A 23949-nucleotide genomic window follows, 5' to 3' on the forward strand; every position below is an offset into this window, starting at 1 on the left:
TACCAGTAAATTACTGTAACATTTACACCAGTCTTATACACTGTGATAAAATGTGTGTCCCAAACCACACACACACCCCATACACTATATACCCCACATACACACTCAGCTCAAATAAGAAGAACTAACAGATGTTTGGAATTACAAAACACACACACACACACACGCATACTGGTGTATCCAGTTAAACTCACTTGGCTACTTTTGCCCAAACCTTCATTCACATATATAACATCACACACACTCTCATACACCCTCACTCACACACACTCTCACACACTCACACACACCCGCGCTCTCACACACACGAGTGGATTTAAAGAGGAATTAATCTGAACCCAGAGGAGAGCAGATTCACACACAGAGGAAAATAAAACAAGTAAGTCAAATGATGTGTGTGTGTGTGTGTGTGTGTGTGTGTTAAAGAAATGTGCTGTGTTTAGTATCATGTGAAACGTTAAACTGAACTGACTTAAGATTCACGTTCTGTTCATGAACATTATAAACTGATTTAGTGAAACTTAACCCACTGAGTTACAGTAACACACTGAGAGATACAGTAACACAATGAGAGATACAGTAACATTGAGAGATACAGTAACATTGAGAGATACAGTAACACACTGAGAGATACAGTAACACACTGAGAGATACAGTAACACACTGAGAGATACAGTAACACAATGAGAGATACAGTAACATTGAGAGATACAGTAACATTGAGAGATACAGTAACACACTGAGAGATACAGTAACACACTGAGAGATACAGTAACACAATGAGAGATACAGTAACATTGAGAGATACAGTAACACACTGAGAGATACAGTAACACAATGAGAGATACAGTAACACAATGAGAGATACAGTAACATTGAGAGATACAGTAACATTGAGAGATACAGTAACACACTGAGAGATACAGTAACACACTGAGAGATACAGTAACACAATGAGAGATACAGTAACATTGAGAGATACAGTAACACACTGAGAGATACAGTAACACAATGAGAGATACAGTAACACACTGAGAGATACAGTAACACAATGAGAGATACAGTAACATTGAGAGATACAGTAACATTGAGAGATACAGTAACACAATGAGAGATACAGTAACACACTGAGAGATACAGTAACATTGAGAGATACAGTAACATTGAGAGATACAGTAACACACTGAGAGATACAGTAACACATTGAGAGATACAGTAATATTGAGAGATACAGTAACACAATGAGAGATACAGTAACACACTGAGAGATACAGTAATATACAGTAAAAAAGAAAACAAGTTAAAGTACAGTAATACCTTGACTTACGAGTTTAATTGGTTCTGAGCTCGTAACTCAATTTACTCGTATATCAAATTAAATTTCTCCATTTAAATGAATTGAAATGCTATTAATCCGTTCCAGCCCCCCAAAAACCACACCAATTTTTGTGTTTTTTAAATAAGAAAAATGTACTTTATAAATAAAAAATAATGTATAAAAGATCAGACGAAGATGCTAGTGGAGAGGGAGGAGGGTGGCAGAGTTTTTCATTTCGTGCTCTATCGCTTAACTTAACTTACTCGCTACACACTTAATGCTACAATTAATTGCTTAATTTAACTTACACACTATGCTACACTTTATCGCTAAATTAACTGCTTAATTGCTACTTCTTTTTTTTTCACTTCACCCAGTCTTCTTCTTCACGGACTTTTGCCTTTTTCTCCACACTTTCCTCGCTTTCCCTTGCAGGGCGTTTCAATAAAAACCTGTCCAAGGAGGTTTGTTTCTTCCTCCCTTTCAAAATGTTTGGAAAATGAGTGATGAAGTGTCTTTACACAGCGCCAATACACGGCCTGGAGAGATAACCACGTGAACTGACCGCTCGCTGGGCGACTGAGTGGTGGGTGGAGTAAACTCGCGCGCTCGTAACTCAGATCTCGGCTCATCTTAAAGCAAAAAATCGACCGAGCGACGGCTTGTATCCTGGAAAACTCGTGAGTTGATTCACTCGTAAGTCAAGGTTTCACTGTAGTAAGCAACATTAATTAAGGTTAAGTTAATTAAGTAATTATAATGAGAACCTCTGGTCATTGTGATAATCACCAGGGCTGGAGTTATAAGTGTTGTTTTGTGAGAGAATTTTATTATCAGTAATTAAGATGAACTGAGAGAGGTGGAGATGTGACTGTGTTAGATGACTCTGTAGCATTCAGATAAAAACACAACAACTAGCTCAAACCTGAATGTTCCAGTCAGACTGCTGCTCAGAGCTCCACGTGTCCTGACTCCCAGCAGCCTGAACACTCGTCCTGTCAGACTCCCAGTTACAGACCAGCACAAAGAACACACACAGCTCCAGAGAAAGAGAACAGTGATCTACATTATTATTATTATTATTATTATTATTATTATTATTATTATTATTATTATTATTGACATGGTAAACATTTAAAATGGTTAAGGTGTTTAAGGTGTTTAAAGGTCACTGTAAAGGAAGTGGAAGTGGATGTTAGCTTCCTCTGGCCTCAGTGTGGAGTCTCACAACATGTTTCCTGTGAGGAGGAGCTGCTGCAGGAGGACGAGTTCAGTGTTCAGACACAGAGCTGGTGTTTGAGTTTTTCTGTGAAACATGTTGAACTGGTCAGACAGGACGAGGAGGACGAGATGCTCGGTCACAATGACACATTAACAGAATTCATCTACAGGTTTTTTCCTTTTCTGAAGCAGAGGTTTTACTTCATTCACATTACTTTATGCTTTACACTTAATTTCCTTAATTTATTCACCTCTTTATTTATTTATTTATTTATTTGCAGGCTCTGAAATCTGTGGGATTTCACATCCCGGTCCACTTCAGCTGAGCAGGACTTCTCCCAGTCCGGTTCAGCCGAGCAGGGCTTCTCTGAGTCCAGTTCAGCCAAGCAGGGCTTCTCCCAGTCCGGTTCAGCCGAGCAGGGCTTTTCCGGGTCCGGGTCAGCCAAGCAGGGCTTCTTCCAGTCCGGTTCAGCCGAGCAGGGCTTCTCTGAGTCCAGTTCAGCCAAGCAGGGCTTCTCTGAGTCCAGTTCAGCCAAGCAGGGCTTCTCCCAGTCCGGTTCAGCCGAGCAGGGCTTTTCCGGGTCCAGGTCAGCCAAGCAGGGCTTCTTCCAGTCCGGTTCAGCTGAGCAGGACTTCTCCGGGTCCGGGTCAGCTGAGCAGGGCTTTTCCCGGTCTGGTTCAGCTGAGTACAGCTTCTCTGGTTCCAATTAGGCCAAGTAGGGCGTCTCCCAGTCTGGTTCAGCCGAGCAGGGCTTCTTCTGGTCCGGTTCAACCTAGCAGGGCTTCTCCCGGTCCAGTTCAACCGAGCAGGGCTTCTCCTATTCCGGTTCAGCCGAGCAGGGCTTCTCCTATTCCGGTTCAGCCGAGCAGGGCTTCTCCTATTCCGGTTCAACCTAGCAGGGCTTCTCCCAGTCCGGTTCAGCTGAGCAGGGCTTCTCCTAGTCCGGTTCAGCCAAGCAGGACTTCTCCCAGTCCGGTTCACCTGAGCAGGGCTTCTCCCAGTCCGGTTCAGTCCGGTTCAACCAAACAGGGCTTCTCCCGGTCCAGTTCAGCTGAGCAGGGCTTCTCCCAGTTGTTCAGCCGAGCAGGGCTTCTCCTAGTCCAGTTCAGCCGACCAGGGCTTCTCCCGGTTGTTCAGCCGAGCAGGGCTTCTCCTAGTCCGGTTCAGCCGAGCAGGGCTTCTCCCAGTTGTTCAGCCGAGCAGGGCTTCTCCTAGTCCGGTTCAGCCGAGCAGGGCTTCTCCTAGTCCGGTTCAGCCGAGCAGGGCTTCTCCTAGTCCGGTTCAGCCGAGCAGGGCTTCTCCTAGTCCGGTTCAGCCGAGCAGGGCTTCTCCTAGTCCGGTTCAGCCGAGCAGGGCTTCTCCCAGTTGTTCAGCCGAGCAGGGCTTCTCCTAGTCCGGTTCAGCCGAGCAGGGCTTCTCCCAGTTGTTCAGCCGAGCAGGGCTTCTCCTAGTCCGGTTCAGCCGAGCAGGGCTTCTCCTAGTCCGGTTGAGCCGAGCAGGGCTTCTCCTAGTCCGGTTCAGCCGAGCAGGGCTTCTCCTAGTCCGGTTCAGCCGAGCAGGGCTTCTCCCAGTTGTTCAGCCGAGCAGGGCTTCTCCCAGTTGTTCAGCCGAGCAGGGCTTCTCCTAGTCCGGTTCAGTCGACCAGGGCTTCTCCTAGTCCGGTTTAACCGAGCAGGGCTTCTCCCGGTCCAGTTCAGACGAGCAGGGCTTCTCCCAGTTGTTCAGCCAAGCAGGGCTTCTCCCGGTTGTTCAGCCGCACAGGGCTTCTCCCAGTCCGGTTCAGCTGAGCAGGGCTTCTCTGAGGTTGTTGTAGCTTTACTAGGCTTCTGAGCTGCAGGCTGGCCTTGGGGCTTGCTCTCCTTTGGCTCTGGGGCAGCAGCAGCTCCGGGGACTGTAGCCATAGGGGGACCGACCCCAGCAGACTCGGCTGCGTCATGCCCTGGGGGTCACTCTGTCTCTCACTCTGTCTCTCAGGACAGGCCCAGACAAGATGCCCTGTTTTACCACGTTTAAAACATTTCATGTCTGCATTAAAGGATATGAAGTTACACTGAATGTAAACAAAGCATGTAGCTCTTCTACACCTAAAGACACCAGTAGTTTAACCAGTGGAGACTTAATGCCAGGGTTGAATAGGGGTTCATAATGAGCAGACCGGTCACTCAGACTGAGACAAGGAAAACGGAGACAGACACACACACACACACACACACACATATATTCATCACTGTTTATAATCACACCTTGATCACTAATCATTCATACCAACCTGTTTGTTTCTGTAAACCCAGCTCAGCTTTTAACACAGAGCACTGAGAAAGTACACACACACACGAACACACACACACACGTAAATTGCGTCATGCTGTAAAACCAGTTGTGCAACATTCTGAACTCTGGGTCCAGCCCAAACGCTGTGTCTGTGATTGTGTGTGTGTGTGTGTCTGTGAGTGTTATGAGCACTGTTGACACACACTGATTTATTAAATTGCATCACTGCATAGTGGTGTGTGTTTAACCTTCTCAATATTACAACAAAATCTATTTATGTTGTTTTTGTTGATAAATACGTCTGAAAATTATTTTCAGCTCCATTGCATCAGAGTTTTAACCAACCAGAATAACTTATCAATTTATACAAAGAAAAATCCCTAAATCATCTGACATTGGGGTTAATACTCCTGTTTTACATCACACACACACACACACACACACACACACTGCAGACTGACACGTCTCACATTTATCTGTAGGAAGATAAAAACGTGAAGATCAGTATGTAAAATGTGGTGTGTGTGTGTAGATGATTCTAGAAATCATAGTATTAACTCTCACTTCATGATAATGTGGATTTATTGACTGTTAGAGATAAATGGTTATTATTATTATTATTATTATTATTATTATTATTATTATTATTATTGACTGTCATTTTGTCACTGTAACACTGAGCATTAGCAGTAAATACACACATCACAGACACACATCACACACATTTATTCATTTACACACACATCTGATATCTGGGCTGTAGAAGGAAAGTGTTGTGTGTTTTTTTTGGCCAGTGTGTGTGTATGTGAATAAGTGTGTGAGTGTATTTGTGTTCCTCGTGAAGGTGAGTGATGGCTGAACTTGGACTTGAGCTGTTCTCCGAGCAGGAGATGACGTGTTCCATCTGTTTGGATCTGTTCACCGAGCCAGTGTCCACGCCATGTGGTCACAACTTCTGCCAGAGCTGCATCGGGGGTTACTGGGCCTCCAGCGCCGAGTGCACGTGTCCTCTGTGTAAGCGGCCCTTCGATGGCCGTCCGGAGCTCAGCATCAACCGCGTGTTTGCTCACATTGCACAGAAGTACAAGGAGATTCGCTACGGAGGGCCTCCACCCGTCAAACCGCGGCAGAAGATCCCAGCTGGTGCAGCAGGAGGAGGAGGAGGAGGAGTCATGCTGCAGAACGGCACCACCACCCCAGACATCCCGTGTGACATGTGCACCGGCAGGAAGGAGAGAGCCGTGAGCTCGTGTCTCACCTGTATTGCCTCGTACTGTGAGACACACGTGCAACCACACCACCAATCGCCGTTCTACACCTCGCACCAACTCCTCGACCCACACGAGGCTCTGCGTGGACGCACATGTAGCCAACACGGACGGCTGCTGGAGGTTTTCTGCCGCACGGACCAGCGATGCATCTGCGCCATCTGTGTGCTGGAGGAACACCGGACTCACGCCACCGTGTCTGTGCAGACCGAGCGCGCCGTCAAACAGGTGGGTGCTGAAAGTACATGCAGGGGGCATGTCTGTAATGTGCTGTGTGGGTGTGTCTCAAAAACCAGGAAGAGTGTGGACGTGTCTTTAAGTTTATATGTGGAAACGCGGTAATGGCTTGGAACTGAGAGGAGCTCTGAGTGGGTGTGTCTTCATGGGGTGTGTATTGAAGACCATCTTCCATGAGTATCCACTGGGTGTGTCTTCATGGGGGATGTCCCACAGGTGGTAATATTAGTGGGTGTGTCTATAGGTAGATACAGTATATAGAAATAGGAGGAGCTATGAGTGCTCATGCCAAATACTCTGTAGCTGACGTGGTTTAGGACCTAGAGGGACTGTCTTTAATCTATAAACATGAACTGAAGTTTACAGTGTTGCTGCCCACCTTTAGACCCCGCCCCTATAGTGGTGTCAGTCAGCCTGAATTTAAATGTATAAATATAGACTACTACTAATAACAACACTAACAGTTTACTCAGTGCAGATGAGGACTTCCTATTAGAGTCTCTCTCTTTCTCTCACACACACACACACACAGTTATTTCAGTAACGCTAACACTTCACAGTTTGTATAAACAGGGTGTAACTTCATCCACATGATTCCCAGGCTCACAGAAGCACCAAGATTCATCATGAGCACAGAACAAAACACCAGCAATAACATGGGTGTGCTGGTTCAGTTCTGGACTCTGATTGGTGGATCAGGTGGTGATTAATTCTTTCTAACAGCAGCTCTGACCGTAGCACAGGTTTATATTAATACACCCACTCTGATACCTTATTGTTTCCATAGCAACAGCTCATTCAGAGGGACGTGTACAGCTCACACTCCACTGATAATAAACTGATTACAATAAAACATGCTGTCAGAGGAAAATAATCAACTTCAGAGCACCGATCAGTGACACACCCAGGAGTTCTGCTTCTTTACATGATGCTCTATGAAAAAGTTCCAGAAAAGGTTCTGTGTCCCATAAGAAGAACTTTACTTGCTTTCCTGAAAAACTTTTGCACTGATAAATTCATCTTAAATCACAGAATGAAGTGAAATGACCATCAAGGTTTAATTCTTCAGTTTTTTTGTGGCGATCATAAAAATAAAGAAGCAAATGGACTGAAAGGTTCTTTATGGAAATATAAACAGTTCCTCACACCACTGCTTCCTGTTTCTGTTGGTTGTCTAAGTGCTAAACTGGGACCTACAGTACCTTTTAGCATCACTATCCTTGTAGCTTCAGTGCTAATGTAAAGAAGCATACTTCAGACACTGAACACGACTTCCTGTCTGTTTTCTCCAGAGGATGCTCGGGAAAACCGAACTGGACATCCAGATGTCAATCGAAAGACGAGGGCTGCATCTCACAGAGCTCAAACAAAGACTGCAGGTTCTCAGGGTAAGTCAAGCTAGCATTAGCATTAGCATTAGAATTGAATTAGCACTCACGTTAGGGAGTTTTGGGGTTGTGTGAACGCAGAACTACGCCCAAGCCGAACTCTCAGAGGTGGAGCAGGTCCTCTCTGATGTCACTCAGTCGGTGGAGCGAATCCGCAGAGAGCTGGTTGGCGGGATCGAGGACAAACGAGACTCCGTGATTGGCCAAGGGGAAAGGATTGTGTCACACTTAGAGGCGGAGTTAGGCAAGCTGAAGGAGCGCAGGGCTCGACTGGAGACTCAGGCCACGTCAGAAGACCACATCGGCTTCCTGCAGGTACCGAGAGCTTCCATGATGAACTCTATTCTATTTTTTTTTTTTCAATTAAAAGGAAGCTTAACAAAAACAAAACATCTTAAATTTCTACCAAATATTTACCTGAAGTGATACCATGCAGTAAAACCAGGCTTTCTTATTCCACCATAAAGAGCTTAGCCATTTTACAGTAGTATGTGTGTGTGATGAATCAGTTCTGTAGATTATAATGATGATGATGATGTCACACAGCAGTACACTATACACTATACTACAGTACTACAGTGATTCATTAGGAGAGGATTATTATAACGGTATTGTTTCTGGAGCAGACCTTCCAGGAGGTGAACGTTCCGTATCAGGACACCATGGTGCATAACAATGATCCTGATCTGGAGTTACACTTTTCTCTCAGTGAGGTGAAGAGCACACTGGGAGAGATACGAGAGAGACTGGATGACATCCACATGGGAGAAGTCCACTACAGACACTCAGGTAACACACTGTTAGTGTTAGTAGTATGTAATAATACCTTTTTAAACACATTTCTTACCCAATCTGCGCTGCTTCCCCTGCCTGATTTACTCCACACATGTGTAGGCATTTCATAAAGGTCCTGATGCACAGTTCCGCTGATGTTGTTTCCAGAAGCAGTCTGAGTGAGTAATGAGTGTGTGAGTGATGAGTGTGAGTGATGAGTGTGAGTGATGAGTGTGAGTGATGAGTGTGAGTGATGAGTGTGAGTGATGAGTGTGAGTGATGAGTGTGTGAGTGATGAGTGTGAGTGATGAGTGTGAGTGATGAGTGTGAGTGATGAGTGTGTGAGTGATGAGTAAATGAGTGTGTGAGTGATGAGTGTGAGTGATGAGTAAATGAGTGTGTGAGTGATGAGTGTGAGTGATGAGTGTGTGAGTGATGAGTAAATGAGTGTGTGAGTGATGAGTGTGAGTGATGAGTGTGTGAGTGATGAGTAAATGAGTGTGTGAGTGATGAGTGTGTGAGTGATGAGTGTGTGAGTGATGAGTGTGAGTGATGAGTGTGTGAGTGATGAGTAAATGAGTGTGTGAGTGATGAGTGTGTGAGTGATGAGTGTGAGTGATGAGTGTGAGTGATGAGTGTGTGAGTGATGAGTGTGTAAGTGATGAGTGTGTGAGTGATGAGTGTGTGAGTGATGAGTGTGAGTGATGAGTGTGTGAGTGATGAGTGTGTGAGTGATGAGTGTGTAAGCGATGAGTATGTGAGTGATGAGTAAGTGAGTGATGAGTGTGTGATGAGTGAGTGAGTGATGAGTAAATGAGTGTGTGAGTGATGAGTGTGAGTGATGAGTGTGTGAGTGATGAGTGTGAGTGATGAGTGTGTGAGTGATGAGTGTGAGTGATGAGTGTGTGAGTGATGAGTGTGAGTGATGAGTGTGTGAGTGATGAGTGTGTGAGTGATGAGTGTGAGTGATGAGTGTGTGAGTGATGAGTGTGAGTGATGAGTGTGTGAGTGATGAGTGTGAGTGATGAGTGTGTGAGTGTGAGTGATGAGTGTGTGAGTAATGAGTGTGAGTGATGAGTGTGTGAGTGATGAGTAAATGAGTGTGAGTGATGAGTGTGTGAGTGATGAGTGTGAGTGATGAGTGTGTGAGTGATGAGTAAATGAGTGTGAGTGATGAGTGTGTGAGTGATGAGTGTGTAAGCGATGAGTATGTGAGTGATGAGTAAGTGAGTGATGAGTGTGAGTGATGAGTGAGTGAGTGATGAGTAAATGAGTGTGTGAGTGATGAGTGTGTGAGTGATGAGTGTGTGAGTGATGAGTGTGAGTGATGAGTGTGTGAGCGATGAGTAAGTGAGTGATGAGTGTGAGTGATGAGTGTGTGAGTAATGAGTGTGAGTGATGAGTGTGTGAGTGTGAGTGATGAGTGTGTGAGTAATGAGTGTGAGTGATGAGTGTGTGAGTGATGAGTGTGAGTGATGAGTGTGTGAGTGATGAGTAAATGAGTGTGAGTGATGAGTGTGAGTGATGAGTGTGTGAGTGATGAGTAAATGAGTGTGTGAGTGATGAGTGTGTGAGTGATGAGTGTGTAAGCGATGAGTATGTGAGTGATGAGTGTGAGTGATGAGTGTGTGAGTGATGAGTGTGTGAGTGATGAGTGTGTGAGTGATGAGTGTGTGAGTGATGAGTAAATGAGTGTGTGAGTGATGAGTAAATGAGTGTGTGAGTGATGAGTGTGAGTGATGAGTGTGTGAGCGATGAGTAAGTGAGTGATGAGTGTGAGTGATGAGTGTGTGAGTGTGAGTGATGAGTGTGTGAGTAATGAGTGTGAGTGATGAGTGTGTGAGTGATGAGTATTCAATTCAATTCAGTTTATTTTGTATAGCGCCTTTTACAATGAACATTGTCTCAAAGCAGCTTTACAAAAGAAGAAAACAGAGAAAGGGGAGGGGAAAATGAAAAATAATAATAAAAAATAACTAATTAACTAGAAATAAGAATAAATTATTAAATTCTATAGTTAGACTATTTTATTTTATCCCTAATGAGAAGCCTGTGGCAACGGTGGCAAGGAAAAACTCTCTGGGATGGAATGAGGAAGAAACCTTGAGAGGAACCAGGCTCAGAAGGGAACCCATCCTCATCTGGGTGACACTAAACAGTAAATAATGTAACTGTAGCTGATTAATGTCCTTTCTACAACAGAAATCAATGACCCATGAGGAACTATTAGGTCAGTGTAGTTTCTGAGGTCATTATAGACACTAATTCTTTGCTGTCACAAGCTGACAGATGAAATGGCAGATCTGTGATGGTGTGAAAGTCCCCAAGTGGCTCTGTCCATGGCTGTCTCCTGGTCCACACAGATCCATCCACAGCATCAGTGGGCACCACCAAGTGACCAGACTCCGACCAGGGGGTAGGGCAGTGGTCACAATGGAAACTGGCAAACACTGGGAGCTCAGGAGTGGGGTGTATAGCTCCACAGAGAAGGTGGAGAGAGAGAAAGAGAAAGATATTAAGTATGATTCTGATCATGTGATGTTTAAAGACAATGTAGATTATGTGTAAAGTGCAGGCAGGGACTCCGGCAAGACTAGCTATGACATCAGAACTAAAAGGGAGAGCCAGAAGGTGATGGACATGAAGGCTTCCTGGGACATAAAGCATCCGACCACTTCACAGTCAGCAAACCTGAGTGACTTGTGAGGGTGGTAAGATGACAGCATCCAACACATCCCAGTCACCAAACACTCTATGACCATGAACCTTCAGATCTGCTCCTTTACATAAGAAAACTATATATTAAAAGCTCGACTAAACAAATGTGTCTTCAGCCTAGACTTAAACATTGAGACTGTGTCTGAATCCTGAACACTAATCTGACTAACTGGAGCTTGTTCCTGCTCCTACTGGAACATCCAGACAGTAAGACATTACAATAATCCAACCTAGAGGTAACAAAAGCATGAACTAATTTTTCTGCATCATGAAGTGACATCATATTTCTTATCTTAGCGATATTCCTAAGATGGAAGAAGGCTACCCGAGTGATATTATCTACATGAGCTTCGAATGAAAGACCAGAATCAATAATCACACCAAGATCTTTTACTGCTGGACAAGATGAAACCAAAAGACCATCCACCATTACTCTGTAATCAGAAAGCTAGCTGCCTGTGGTCCTAGTACAAGCACCTCTGTCTTGTCCGAATTAAGCAGGAGGAAGTTAGTGGCCATCCAATGTCTAATGTCCTTTACACATTCTTCTATCTTAATAAGCTGGTGTCTCTCATCTGACTTCGCTGAAACATATAGCTGTGTGTCGTCTGCATAACAGTGGAAGCTAATACCATGTTTATGAATAATTGCACCAAGGGGTAACATATATAGGGAGAAAAGCAGTGGACCTAAAACCGAACCTTGTGGAACACCGAACATAACCTTGGTATGCATGGAGAAGTCATCATCTAGATCTACAAACTGATAACGGTCAGTCAAATAAGACCTGAGCCAGGAGAGGGCTGTTCCTTTAACACCAACAACATGTTCTAGTCTATCAAGTAGAACAGTGTGGTCAATGGTGTCAAAAGCTGCACTAAGATCCAGTAACACCAGTAAGGAGACACAACCCTGATCAGAAGCCAGTAACAGGTCATTGACCACTTTAACCAGTGCTGTCTCTGTGCTATGATGAGGTCTAAATCCTGACTGATACATTTCATAAATGTTATTTCTATGCAGGTCTGAACATAACTGCTGTGCTACAGCCTTTTCTAGGATCTTGGAGATAAAGGGCAGGTTTGATATCGGTCTATAGTTAGACAGCTGACAGGGGTCGAGGTCCGGTTTTTTAATCAGGGGTTTGATAACTGCTAGCTTAAAGGATTTAGGCACATAGCCAGTGCTTAGAGAAGAATTAATGATTTTTAGAAGGGGTTCAGTAGCTACTGGTAATATCTGTTTAAGGAAAGATGTGGGTAAAGGATCTAGGATGCAGGTAGAAGATTTTGAAGAAGAAATTAGTGAAATTAGATCAGGCTCTTGAAGTGGAGTGAAGCACTCTAAGCTCTGATCAGAAATAGTTATATTATCTAAAGGATTATCTATCAAATAATATGGTTTTAAATTAATAGTCTGAATATTTTGCCTGATATTGTCAATTTTTTTATTGAAGAAATTCATGAAGTCATTGCTGCTAAATGTAGATGGTGTGCGCTTTTCTACAGTGGTTTTACTCCTAGTTAGTTTTGCTACAGTGCTAAATAAAAATTTTGGATTGTTTTTGTTATCTTCGATTAGGGCAGAGAGATACGCTGATCTATCAGCACTAAGAGAATTTTTGTATCTCAGAAGGCTTTCCTTCCATGCAATCTGGAATACTGCTAATTTAGATTGACGCCATTTACGCTCTAGTTTCCTAGCTGATTGTTTTAAAGCTCGTGTTTGGTCGTTGTACCAGGGTGCAAGTTTCTTGTCTTTAATTTTTTTCCTTTTAAGTGGAGCTACAGTGTCTAGGGTGTTCCGAAATAATGACTCCAAGTAATCAGTCGCCTGGTCAAGTTCTGTAGGGTCAGAAGGTGAACCAATCATGTGTGATAATTCTGGGAGACTATCGGTAAATCTCTCTGCAGTAGCAGATGTAAATATACGCGTCATACGGTAATGCGGCAAGTTGCGCATCTCGTGACTAAGACGCATTCTAAATGAAACTAGATCATGATCTGAGAGCTTCCGACTGTGGAAGAGTGACTATGTTTTCTATATTTAATCCGAATGTAAAAATGAGATCCAGAGTGTGACCTCCATTATGAGTGGGTCCTATTACATTTTGATTAACACCTAATGAATCTAAGATGGACACAACTGCTGTTCTCAGAGGGTCTTCTGGCTTATCAAAATGAATGTTGAAGTCTCCTACTATTAATGCTTTGTCTAAAGAAACAACAAGGTTTGAAGTAAAATCTCCAGATTCACTGAGGAATTCAGAGTATGGTCCTGGGGGTCTGTAAATAACAATTAGTGGAACTGACTCTGTGAACTTATTATTAGTACTTGCATACGTTAGGTTAGTATAAAGAACTTCGAATGTGTTGAACTGATGTCTGGGTTTTTGTGTGGCACTTAGCTTATTATCATGAATAACTGCGACACCTCCTCCCCTGCCTGTTAGACGCGGTTGATGTATATAGCTATAGCCAGGCGGACAAGCTTCATTTAATTCTACGTACTCGTTTTGTTTAATCCATGCTTCTGTTAAACAAAGAACACTGAACTCCTGATCAGTAATCAGTTCATTAATTATAAATGTTTTAGTTGACAGAGATCTTATATTTAACAGTCCTAGCTTGAGATCAAAGGTGCTGGCTGTGCATTCACTATCATCTAGTTTTATGTTAATCAGGTTACTAAAACAAATTTTCTGATTGTTAAAACATTTTCGTTTGGTTCGGGGAACAGACACAGTCTCAATGTTATGAACCCTGAGTGATGACTCTTTGCAGCCAGCAGATGGTCGGATTAACCTGCTTGTCTGCTCCCTGGCCCTGGATTGTCACCGATTAACTAGATCTGCTCTAAGACTATGTGCGATGCTGCAAGAAATGAGAGCAGCACCCTCCCGAGTGGGATGGACACCGTCCCGTCCTAACAGGCCAGCCTTGCCCTCAAAAGAGCTCCAATTGTCTATGAAGCCCACATTGTTTTCGGAGCACCACCTGGACATCCAGCAGTTCAGCGACCATAACCTGCTGTAAGCTACATCACCACGCCGCATTGGGATGGGGCCAGAGCATCAGACAGCATCGGACATCGCCTTCGCTAATTTACACACCTCTACAACATTACTCTTAGTAACCTCAGACTGACGAAGGTGTATATCATTAGCTCCTACATGGAAAACTATCTTGGAGAACCTGTGCTTACCTAGGACCCTGAGATTACCTGCAATGTCCGGCGCCCTGGCTCCCGGAATACACCTAACCTGTGCTGCTGGAGCCCCTAAAGGCCTAGCTAATTTCACATGCCTTAAAATTGAGTCTCCTATAACCAGAGTTCTTTCAGGTTTCTCAGTGGGTTCTTCACTGAGGAGAGCAAACCTGTTGGTCATGTGAAGCAGAGAGGAGTGGTGCTCCCGTGGGCAAGCCTTAGCGTTAGCCTTGGCTTTGTGACTATGCCGCCGAGTCGTCACCCATTCGCCCCGCTGTGAGGGCTCTAATGCTGGAGTTGGGGGTTACTAACTCCACCTAAGGCATCCAGACTTCCTCCTACAGACACTACACTGCTCTCACCATCACTAACCCTCTCTAGAGTCTGGATGCGCACCTCTAAAGCTAATATCTTCTCCGTCAGAGAGCTAACTAGCGTACACTTATCACAGGTAAAATTAACACTAACGACGGAGGAAGAATTACTGAACATCCTGCAGCTCAAACACTGAACCAGCTGAAAGTTATTCATACTGAATGATCACGTACCTTTGAGTGAATCTATCCTCCGACTGCTGTGTAAAAACCGGGGGGGGAGGAGGGGGGCTTCACCCGAGAGAAAAACAAAAGAACAATTAACTGCGATATGCAAGTAAAGATTTAGCAAACGAAACCTGGCAGAGTAAGAAATTTAGGTGAAAGAGAAAAAGAAACAGACAATATAAACTTCGAATGAAAAACGCCAACACAGGCAAGAACGAGTAAGCGAGTATGTGTGTGATGACTAAGTGAGTGATGAGTGTGTAAGCGATGAGTGTGTGAGTGATAAGTATGTAAGTGATGAGTGTGTGAGTGATGAGTATGTGAGTGATGAGTGTGTGAGTGATGAGTGTGTGAGTGATGAGTGTGTGAGTGATGAGTATGTGAGTGATGAATATATGAGTGATGAGTGTGTGAGTGATGAGTGTGTGAGTGATGAGTATGTGAGTGATGAATATATGAGTGATGAGTGTGTGAGTGATGAGTGTGTGAGTGATAAGTGTGTGAGTGATGAGTGTGTGTGATAAGTGAGTGATGAGTGTGTGAGTGATGAATATATGAGTGATGAGTGTGTGAGTGATGAGTGTGTGAGTGATAAGTATGTGAGTGATGAGTATGTGAGTGATGAGTGTGTGAGTGATGAGTGTGTGAGTGATGAGTGTGTGAGTGATGAGTGTGTGAGTGATGAGTATGTGAGTGATGAGTGTGTGAGTGATGAGTATGTGAGTGATGAATATATGAGTGATGAGTGTGTGAGTGATGAGTGTGTGAGTGATGAGTGTGTGAGTGATAAGTGTGTGAGTGATGAGTGTGTGTGATAAGTGAGTGATGAGTGTGTGAGTGATGAATATATGAGTGATGAGTGTGTGAGTGATGAGTGTGTGAGTGATGAGTGTGTGAGTGATGAGTGTGTGAGTGATAAGTGAGTGATGAGTGTGTGAGTAATGAGTGTGTGAGTAATGAGTGTGTGAGTGATGAGTGTGTGAGTGATGAGTGTGTGAGTGATGAATATGAGTGATGAGTGTGTGAGTGATGTGTGTGAGTGATGAGTGTGTGAGTGATGAATATGAGTGATGAGTGTGTGAGTGATGAGTGTGTGAGTGATGAGTGTGTGAGTGATGAATATATGAGTGATGAGTGTGTGAGTGATGAGTGTGTGAGTGATAAGTGAGTGATGAGTGTGTGAGTGATAAGTGAGTGATGAGTGTGTGAGTGATGAATATATGAGTGATGAGTGTGTGAGTGATGAATATATGAGTGATGAGTGTGTGAGTGATAAGTATGTAAGTGATGAGTGTGTGAGTGATGAGTATGTGAGTGATGAGTGTGTGAGTGATGAGTGTGTGAGTGATGAGTGTGTGAGTGATAAGTATGTAAGTGATGAGTGTGTGAGTGATGAGTATGTGAGTGATGAGTGTGTGAGTGATGAGTGTGTGAGTGATGAGTGTGTGAGTGATGAGTGTGTGAGTGATAAGTGTGTGAGTGATGAGTGTGTGTGATAAGTGAGTGATGAGTGTGTGAGTGATGAATATATGAGTGACGAGTGTGTGAGTGATGAGTGTGTGAGTGATGAGTGTGTGAGTGATGAGTGTGTGAGTAATGAGTGTGTGAGTGATGAGTGTGAGTGATGAGTGTGTGAGTGATAAGTGAGTGATGAGTGTGTGAGTGATAAGTGAGTGATGAGTGTGTGAGTAATGAGTGTGTGAGTAATGAGTTTGTGAGTGATGAGTGTGTGAGTGATGAGTGTGTGAGTGATGAATATGAGTGATGAGTGTGTGAGTGATGAGTGTGTGAGTGATGAGTGTGTGAGTGATGAATATGAGTGATGAGTGTGTGAGTGATGAGTGTGTGAGTGATAAGTGAGTGATGAGTGTGTGAGTGATGAATATATGAGTGATGAGTGTGTGAGTGATGAATATATGAGTGATGAGTGTGTGAGTGATGAGTGTGTGAGTAATGAGTGTGTGAGTGATGAGTGTGTGAGTGATAAGTGAGTGATGAGTGTGTGAGTAATGAGTGTGTGAGTGATGAGTGTGTGAATGATGAGTATATGAGTGATGAGTGTGTGAGTGATAAGTGAGTGATGTGTGTGTGAGTGATAAGTGAGTAATGAGTGTGTGAGTGATAAGTGAGTGATGAGTGTGTGAGTGATAAGTGAGTAATGAGTGTGTGAGTGATAAGTGAGTGATGAGTGTGTGAGTGATAAGTGAGTAATGAGTGTGTGAGTGATAAGTGAGTGATGAGTGTGTGAGTGATAAGTAAGGGAGTGAAGACTAACCCTAACCCTCTCTGAGTCTGTGTGATCTACCGAATTGTTGCTGAGATTTTGTTGATTATAGATGCTTGTATTTCACAGTACTAGCATTGACCAGACAGATTAAGCAGGGCAGAAATTTCAGAACCTGACCTGAGGTAAAGGTGACACTCAGCTTCAGTACGACTCCTTCTACTGCCACTGTGTGTCTATGGAGATTACACAGCTGGAATTTATACACCTGTTAGAAGGAGTGTCACTGAAACACCTGAACACAATCCTGCGAAGCAGCTATATATATATCTGAGTATGTGAGACGTTGCTGTGAGTGACAGTGAGTGTACACTGTCAATAACACTGTATGAGTTACACACACACACACAAAGCAGGTAATCACCACACCTGTTACAGCTTGTTAACTCATCATCAGACCTGTGCAGATGTGTTCCAGCATAACAAACACACAAGTCACGTCCTAAACTGCAATCTGTGCACTCTCTAGTGCCAAATGAAGGATCTTCACACTACAGTGTGAATCAGGACGTTTCCCCGGTTTGTGTCTCAAACAGCAGAACATTTTTTATGGCTGTCACCAGCAAGGAGTTCATTCTGGGTGAAATTAAGCCCCGCCCACTTGGCAGATGTAGGTAAAAGTTGGCACCATTAATTTACTGAGTCTTTACTACCTTACAATGATTTACAATAGGAATAAGACACACTACTGCAGGACGGCATTGTGGGTAATGTAGGAAACTACACTGAAAATGCAGCAGCATGTCAATGAAAGAAGGTCAAAGTTAAAAAATGAACAATTCCTTCTAAAATAAATCTTAGATATGAGTGAAGATTATACACCGGGATTCAGAGTAAAATTCCAGCCTCAGTCTGATAATAAACACATGACTGTTATTTGTTCATTACTGTTGAAAGCTCATTTATCTCAGATGGCCACACCCACAGGGAACAGGAGAAAGGTGAGATCTTTTGTGATCCATAAAATTCACTTGACCCTCACAGTTCAGACGTGATTGCAACATGTGAGAATTACACAACTCCATTCCACACAGAACAGAGCTCTGCTAATCATCCTGCTAATCCTGATCAGCTAGTTTAATCCCAGCAATTGTTTGTAACTTAATAACACTTTGTGTCTTTATAAGTGTGGAGCTATACACTACAAAAGTCTAGTAAATACAAGCTACAAGACCATATACAAGGCAAATAATAAAGTAATTGTGTGAAGATTCTGCTAGATAATCATCTAACTAGCTCTTAAACTGCACTTTATATAAATTATCAACTTAGCTAAAACATTATAGAATACCAGTGGCGGGCCGTGCATTCCACACCTAGGCCTTCACTTGTGTCCTTCCTGAATTAATCCACCTCTGTACCATCATTATGACGCCACCATGGGCGTCGCTAGGCCATTTTCTACTCAGTCCTAAAATTCTCCTCAGTCCCCTTTAAATTTCATATGAAAACTCCGGCAGACTTCGGCTCCTCCCCGTCTTTCAGCGCGTTCTTCAATCCACAGACCGCGGCGTCACAGAGTGAGGATCAGAGGACGTGTGTGTGTGTGTGTGTGTGTGAGATTTGTCTTGTTCAGTACTCAAATGTTAGACACATCTATGCAATACAGTGGAATGCTGCAATAAGTTTACCATCCTACCCTGTTAGTCAAACCTTTATTTTATTTTATTTTATTTTATTTTATTTTATTTTATTAATTAATTAATTAATTAATTAATTAATTAATTAATTAATTAATTAATTACTATTATACCCTCATTGGGGGCTGAGCCCCCCTTAAATGAAAATTCCAGAATTGCCCCTGGACGCCACAGCAATAGATAGGAATCAACCATTAAATAGCAAAGTAAAAAAGAAATTATTCTACAGTATTTCACACCTCACAAGGAATAGTCCATTTTATTACGGTTACTTTTCTCTATAAAGACATTCTTGATGCCGTATGCAGCAAACTGCAATCTCCGGAGGACGCAGCATCCGAAATGAGACACAGTGAATATAGAAACACTGTATATGGGCGGGTCACTGCCTCTGACTACTCCAATTATCCAATCAAAGGACGGGAAATTGCTGACGTAATCATACACCTGCTAGATGGCCCCAGTGACGCCAACTCGAAATCTGATTGGTTAATGGAACAGTTTCATTGCCACTTATTTTAAGTGAGAAGGACTTGCTGACCCTGACGGGTCACGAGTGCAGAATACGCAGGGATGCTAAAATAGCATAGCTGAACACAGATCACAGAACATTTTAAAATCACTATTGATAATTCTCTAGCATGTTAATATCACTAAGGCTAATTTTAACTATCCTGAGAATCTACACTGTTTCAAATTCAAATACAAATTTTATTTGTCACATACATTTACATACACAGTGTGACATGCAGTGAAATGTTTTTTCACGACTGTCCAGCATGTAAACATTTATAAAAAGTATTTGAGAAAGAGATTCATGAAAAATAAAGATAAAAGTAAAACTAGAGTATCTTAAAAGTATAAAAATAGAAAATAGAAAATAAAGTAAATATAATATAGATAAATAAAATAAAATAAAATAAAATATGAAAGTATAGGTGTAAATAAAAATATAATATAAATAAAAAATAAAAATATGAAAATAGGTGTAAAAATATGAAAATATAGGTGCAAGTAGATAAATATATATATATATATATATATATATATATATATATATATATATATATATATATATACACACTAAACAAAGTGGTATACACACATATATACACATAAATGCAGACATGAACATGAAGGGATGTATTGGCATATATTGAGGTGATCCAGTGTTTATCATTAAAGTGTCCATGTGCTGGAATAATTGTATAAAGTGACTTGGTGCCAGTCCAGTGTCAAAGTGTCAGTTTGTGCAAATGTGCGAGGTTGTGCAAAGTGATGAAAAGTGATGAAAAAAAAGCAGAGAGAGTCTCCGTGTCCGTATCAGGTTCTAGGTGTTTCCTGGTTCAGACTCCGAATGTCCTGCGGGAAGAAAGTGTGTTTATTCCACACTGAATGTTTATACTGCATGTGCTGCATGAATCGTGAATAACACTGAAAACTGCTTAAATGTAAATATTTAACAAATTCAGATGTTACTTTTTTATTCTATAGACACAGTTTTAACAGAACAGCACATCAACAACTGCGAATATCAGATCTGAAGAGTTATATGTCTATAAAAAAGTGTAAACAGGACAGTGATCAAAACAAGTGATGTGTGTTACAGTGTCATCACTACTGCCTGAGTCGGAGAGCATGATGAGCATCAGGTCCACTAAGAAGAGGGACTTTTCACTGAAGGGTAAGAAACATCACAAGACTCGAACACACCCATTTACAAAGAAGGTGTTGATTAATTCTTTCTAACAGCTTGGACTGTAGCGCAGGTTTATATGAATGCGCTCTGATACCTTATCGTTTCCATAGCAGCAGCTCCTTCACAGGGATGTGTACAGCACACACTTCACTGATAATGTAAGGAAACATATCTGTAGCGTGTATGGACACCAGTGTCAGCGCTTTGTAACAGTCAAAGCTGTAATGTTAATTCAACCCTGTTGTTGTTCACTTCCCCTTGATATCTACTAGTTTAAAACTTGCTCAAGAAGATCAGCATCACATCTGTACAGCACTGTCAGGTCAGGACCATGATTCTGTAGGGGAAGACTCCGCCCAGCCTGCCTAGGTCACATGCTTTCACTTGCCTAGGTCACATGCAATCCTAACGTGATCACATGAAGGTGATGCAGGAAAAGATAAAGAACTAACTAGCAGATATTTTTCTGTCTTTCAGATCTGCGGAAGTTCAAATCAGGATCCAGTGAGTGATTTTTTTCTACTTATTGTGTTAAAAAATAAATCTGACCACATGCAGGTCATCATGAAGTGCATAACAGAATCTGATACACTGATCTCTGTCTCTTCAGATATCAAAAAGGTCAAAGGTTATCTAGGTGAGTTTAATGCATGCTTCTTTTCACATTACATTCACACAGCTTTCATGTCTTTTGTGTAAAAAAAAAAAGTAATTGTGCAACAACACAAAAAGGTGAATGTTCTGGGGGGATTTTTAACCAAAGGTTTTCACTTTCAGATTTCAGTTCCACAGTGTTAATCTCAATAAGATCTCAGTCAGAGAGGGACTGTCTCCATTTAAATCTGGAACTGCAAATGTGTGTGTTACAGTGAGTTATAGTGTGTTACAGTGAGATACAGTGGGTTAGAGTGTGTTACAGTGTGTTACAGTGTGTTACACTGAGTTACAGTGTGTTACAGAGAGTTACAGTGGCTTACAGTGAGTTAGAATGTGTTACAGTGTGTTACAGAGAGTTACAGTGGCTTACAGTGAGTTAGAATGTGTTACAGTGTGTTACAGAGAGTTACAGTGGCTTACAGTGAGTTAGAATGTGTTACAGTGTGTTACAGTGAGTTACAGTGGCTTACAGTGAGTTAGAATGTGTTACAGTGTGTTACAGTGAGTTACAGTGGCTTAGTGAGTTAGAATGTGTTACAGTGTGTTACAGTGAGTTACAGTGGCTTACAGTGAGTTACAGTGTGTTACAGTGTGTTACAGTGAGTTACAGTGGCTTACAGTGAGTTAGAGTGTGTTACAGTGAGTTAGAGTGAGTTACAGAGTATTACAGTGAGTTATAGTGTGTCACAGTGAGTTACAGTGTGTTACAGTGAGTTACAGTAAGTTACAGTGTGTTATAGTGAGTTAGAGTGTGTCACAGTGTGTTACAGTGAGTTAGAGTGTGTTACAGTGTGTTACACTGAGTTACAGTGTGTTACAGTGAGTTAGAATGTGTTATAGTGTGTTACACTGAGTTACAGTGTGTTACAGTGTGTTACAATGTGTTACACTAAGTTACAGTGTGTTACAGTGAGTTAGAATGTGTTGCAGTGTGTTACAGTGTGTTACAGTGAGTTAGAGTGTGTTACAGTGTGTTACACTGAGTTACAGTGTGTTAGAATGTGTTACAGTGTGTTACAGTGAGTTACAGTGTGATACAGTGAGTTGGAGTGCGTTACAGTGTGTTAGAATGTGTTACAGTGTGTTAGAATGTGTTACAGTGTGTTACAGTGTGTTAGAATGTGTTACAGTGTGTTACAGTGAGTTAGAGTGTGTTACAGTGTGTTACACTGAGTTACAGTGTGTTACACTGAGTTAGAGTGTGTTACAGTGTGTTAGAATGTGTTAGTGTGTTAGAATGTGTTACAGTGTGTTACAGTGTGTTAGAATGTGTTACAGTGTGTTACAGTGAGTTAGAGTGTGTTACAGTGTGTTACACTGAGTTACAGTGTGTTACACTGAGTTACAGTGTGTTACAGTGAGTTAGAGTGTGTTACAGTGTGTTACACTGAGTTACAGTGTGTTACAGTGAGTTAGAGTGTGTTACAGTGTGTTAGAATGTGTTACAGTGTGTTACAGTGTGTTAGAATGTGTTACAGTGTGTTACAGTGAGTTAGAGTGTGTTACAGTGTGTTAGAATGTGTTACAGTGTGTTAGAATGTGTTACAGTGTGTTACAGTGTGTTAGAATGTGTTACAGTGTGTTACAGTGAGTTAGAGTGTGTTACAGTGTGTTACACTGAGTTACAGTGTGTTACAGTGTGTTACACTGAGTTAGAGTGTGTTACAGTGTGTTAGAATGTGTTAGTGTGTTAGAATGTGTTACAGTGTGTTACAGTGTGTTAGAATGTGTTACAGTGTGTTACAGTGAGTTAGAGTGTGTTACAGTGTGTTACACTGAGTTACAGTGTGTTACACTGAGTTACAGTGTGTTACAGTGAGTTAGAGTGTGTTACAGTGTGTTACACTGAATTACAGTGTGTTACAGTGAGTTAGAATGTGTTGCAGTGTGTTACAGTGTGTTACAGTGAGTTACAGTGTGTTACAGTGTGTTACAGTGAGTTAGAGTGTGTTACAGTGTGTAACACTGAGTTACAGTGTGTTAGAATGTGTTACAGTGTGTTACAGTGAGTTAGAGTGTGTTACAGTGTGTTACACTGAGTTACAGTGTGTTACAGTGTGTTACAGTGAGTTAGAGTGTGTTACAGTGTGTTACACTGTGTTACAGTGTGTTACAGTGAGTTAGTGTGTTACAGTGTGTTACACTGAGTTACAGTGTGTTACAGTGAGTTAGAGTGTGTTACAGTGTGTTACACTGAGTTACAGTGTGTTACAGTGAGTTAGAGTGTGTTACAGTGTGTTACAGTGAGTTAGAGTGTGTTACAGTGTGTTACACTGAGTTACAGTGTGTTACAGTGAGTTAGAGTGTGTTACAGTGTGTTACAGTGAGTTAGAGTGTGTTACAGTGTGTTACACTGAGTTACAGTGTGTTACAGTGAGTTAGAGTGTGTTACAGTGAGTTACACTGAGTTACAGTGTGTTACAGTGTGTTACACTGTGTTACAATGTGTTACACTAAGTTACAGTGTGTTACAATGAGTTACAGTGTGATACAGTGAGTTGGAGTGTGTTACAGTGTGTTAGAATGTGTTACAGTGTGTTAGAATGTGTTACAGTGTGTTACAGTGTGTTAGAATGTGTTACAGTGTGTTACAGTGAGTTAGAGTGTGTTACAGTGTGTTACACTGAGTTAGAGTGTGTTACAGTGTGTTAGAATGTGTTACAGTGTGTTACAGTGAGTTAGAGTGTGTTACAGTGTGTTACACTGAGTTACAGTGTGTTACAC

The 23949-nt window shown here is 42.2% G+C and overlaps 1 protein-coding gene across 4 annotated transcripts in view; it reads left to right on the plus strand.

Moving 5' to 3' along the window:
* Positions 1–222: 222 nt before the first annotated feature.
* LOC131345212 (E3 ubiquitin-protein ligase TRIM7) overlaps positions 223–23949 on the plus strand; it is a 32954-nt gene continuing 9227 nt past the window's right edge. For 2 of the 4 annotated variants that reach the window (XM_058377997.1, XM_058378000.1), the window contains exons 1-8: positions 223–379; positions 5656–6307; positions 7609–7704; positions 7786–8019; positions 8331–8493; positions 20479–20553; positions 21046–21072; positions 21179–21205. In XM_058377997.1, the coding sequence (XP_058233980.1) occupies positions 5663–6307; positions 7609–7704; positions 7786–8019; positions 8331–8493; positions 20479–20553; positions 21046–21072; positions 21179–21205 (1267 nt within the window). In that variant the 5' untranslated portion in view covers positions 223–379; positions 5656–5662. Of the gene's footprint in view, positions 380–2563; positions 2710–2820; positions 3127–5655; positions 6308–7608; positions 7705–7785; positions 8020–8330; positions 8494–20478; positions 20554–21045; positions 21073–21178; positions 21206–23949 lie in introns of all 4 variants that reach the window. The other 2 variants (XM_058377998.1, XM_058377999.1) reach the window with 2 other exon arrangements.

The sequence above is a fragment of the Hemibagrus wyckioides genome, linkage group LG24, assembly GCF_019097595.1.
Source record: "Hemibagrus wyckioides isolate EC202008001 linkage group LG24, SWU_Hwy_1.0, whole genome shotgun sequence".
Lineage (NCBI taxonomy): Eukaryota > Metazoa > Chordata > Actinopteri > Siluriformes > Bagridae > Hemibagrus > Hemibagrus wyckioides.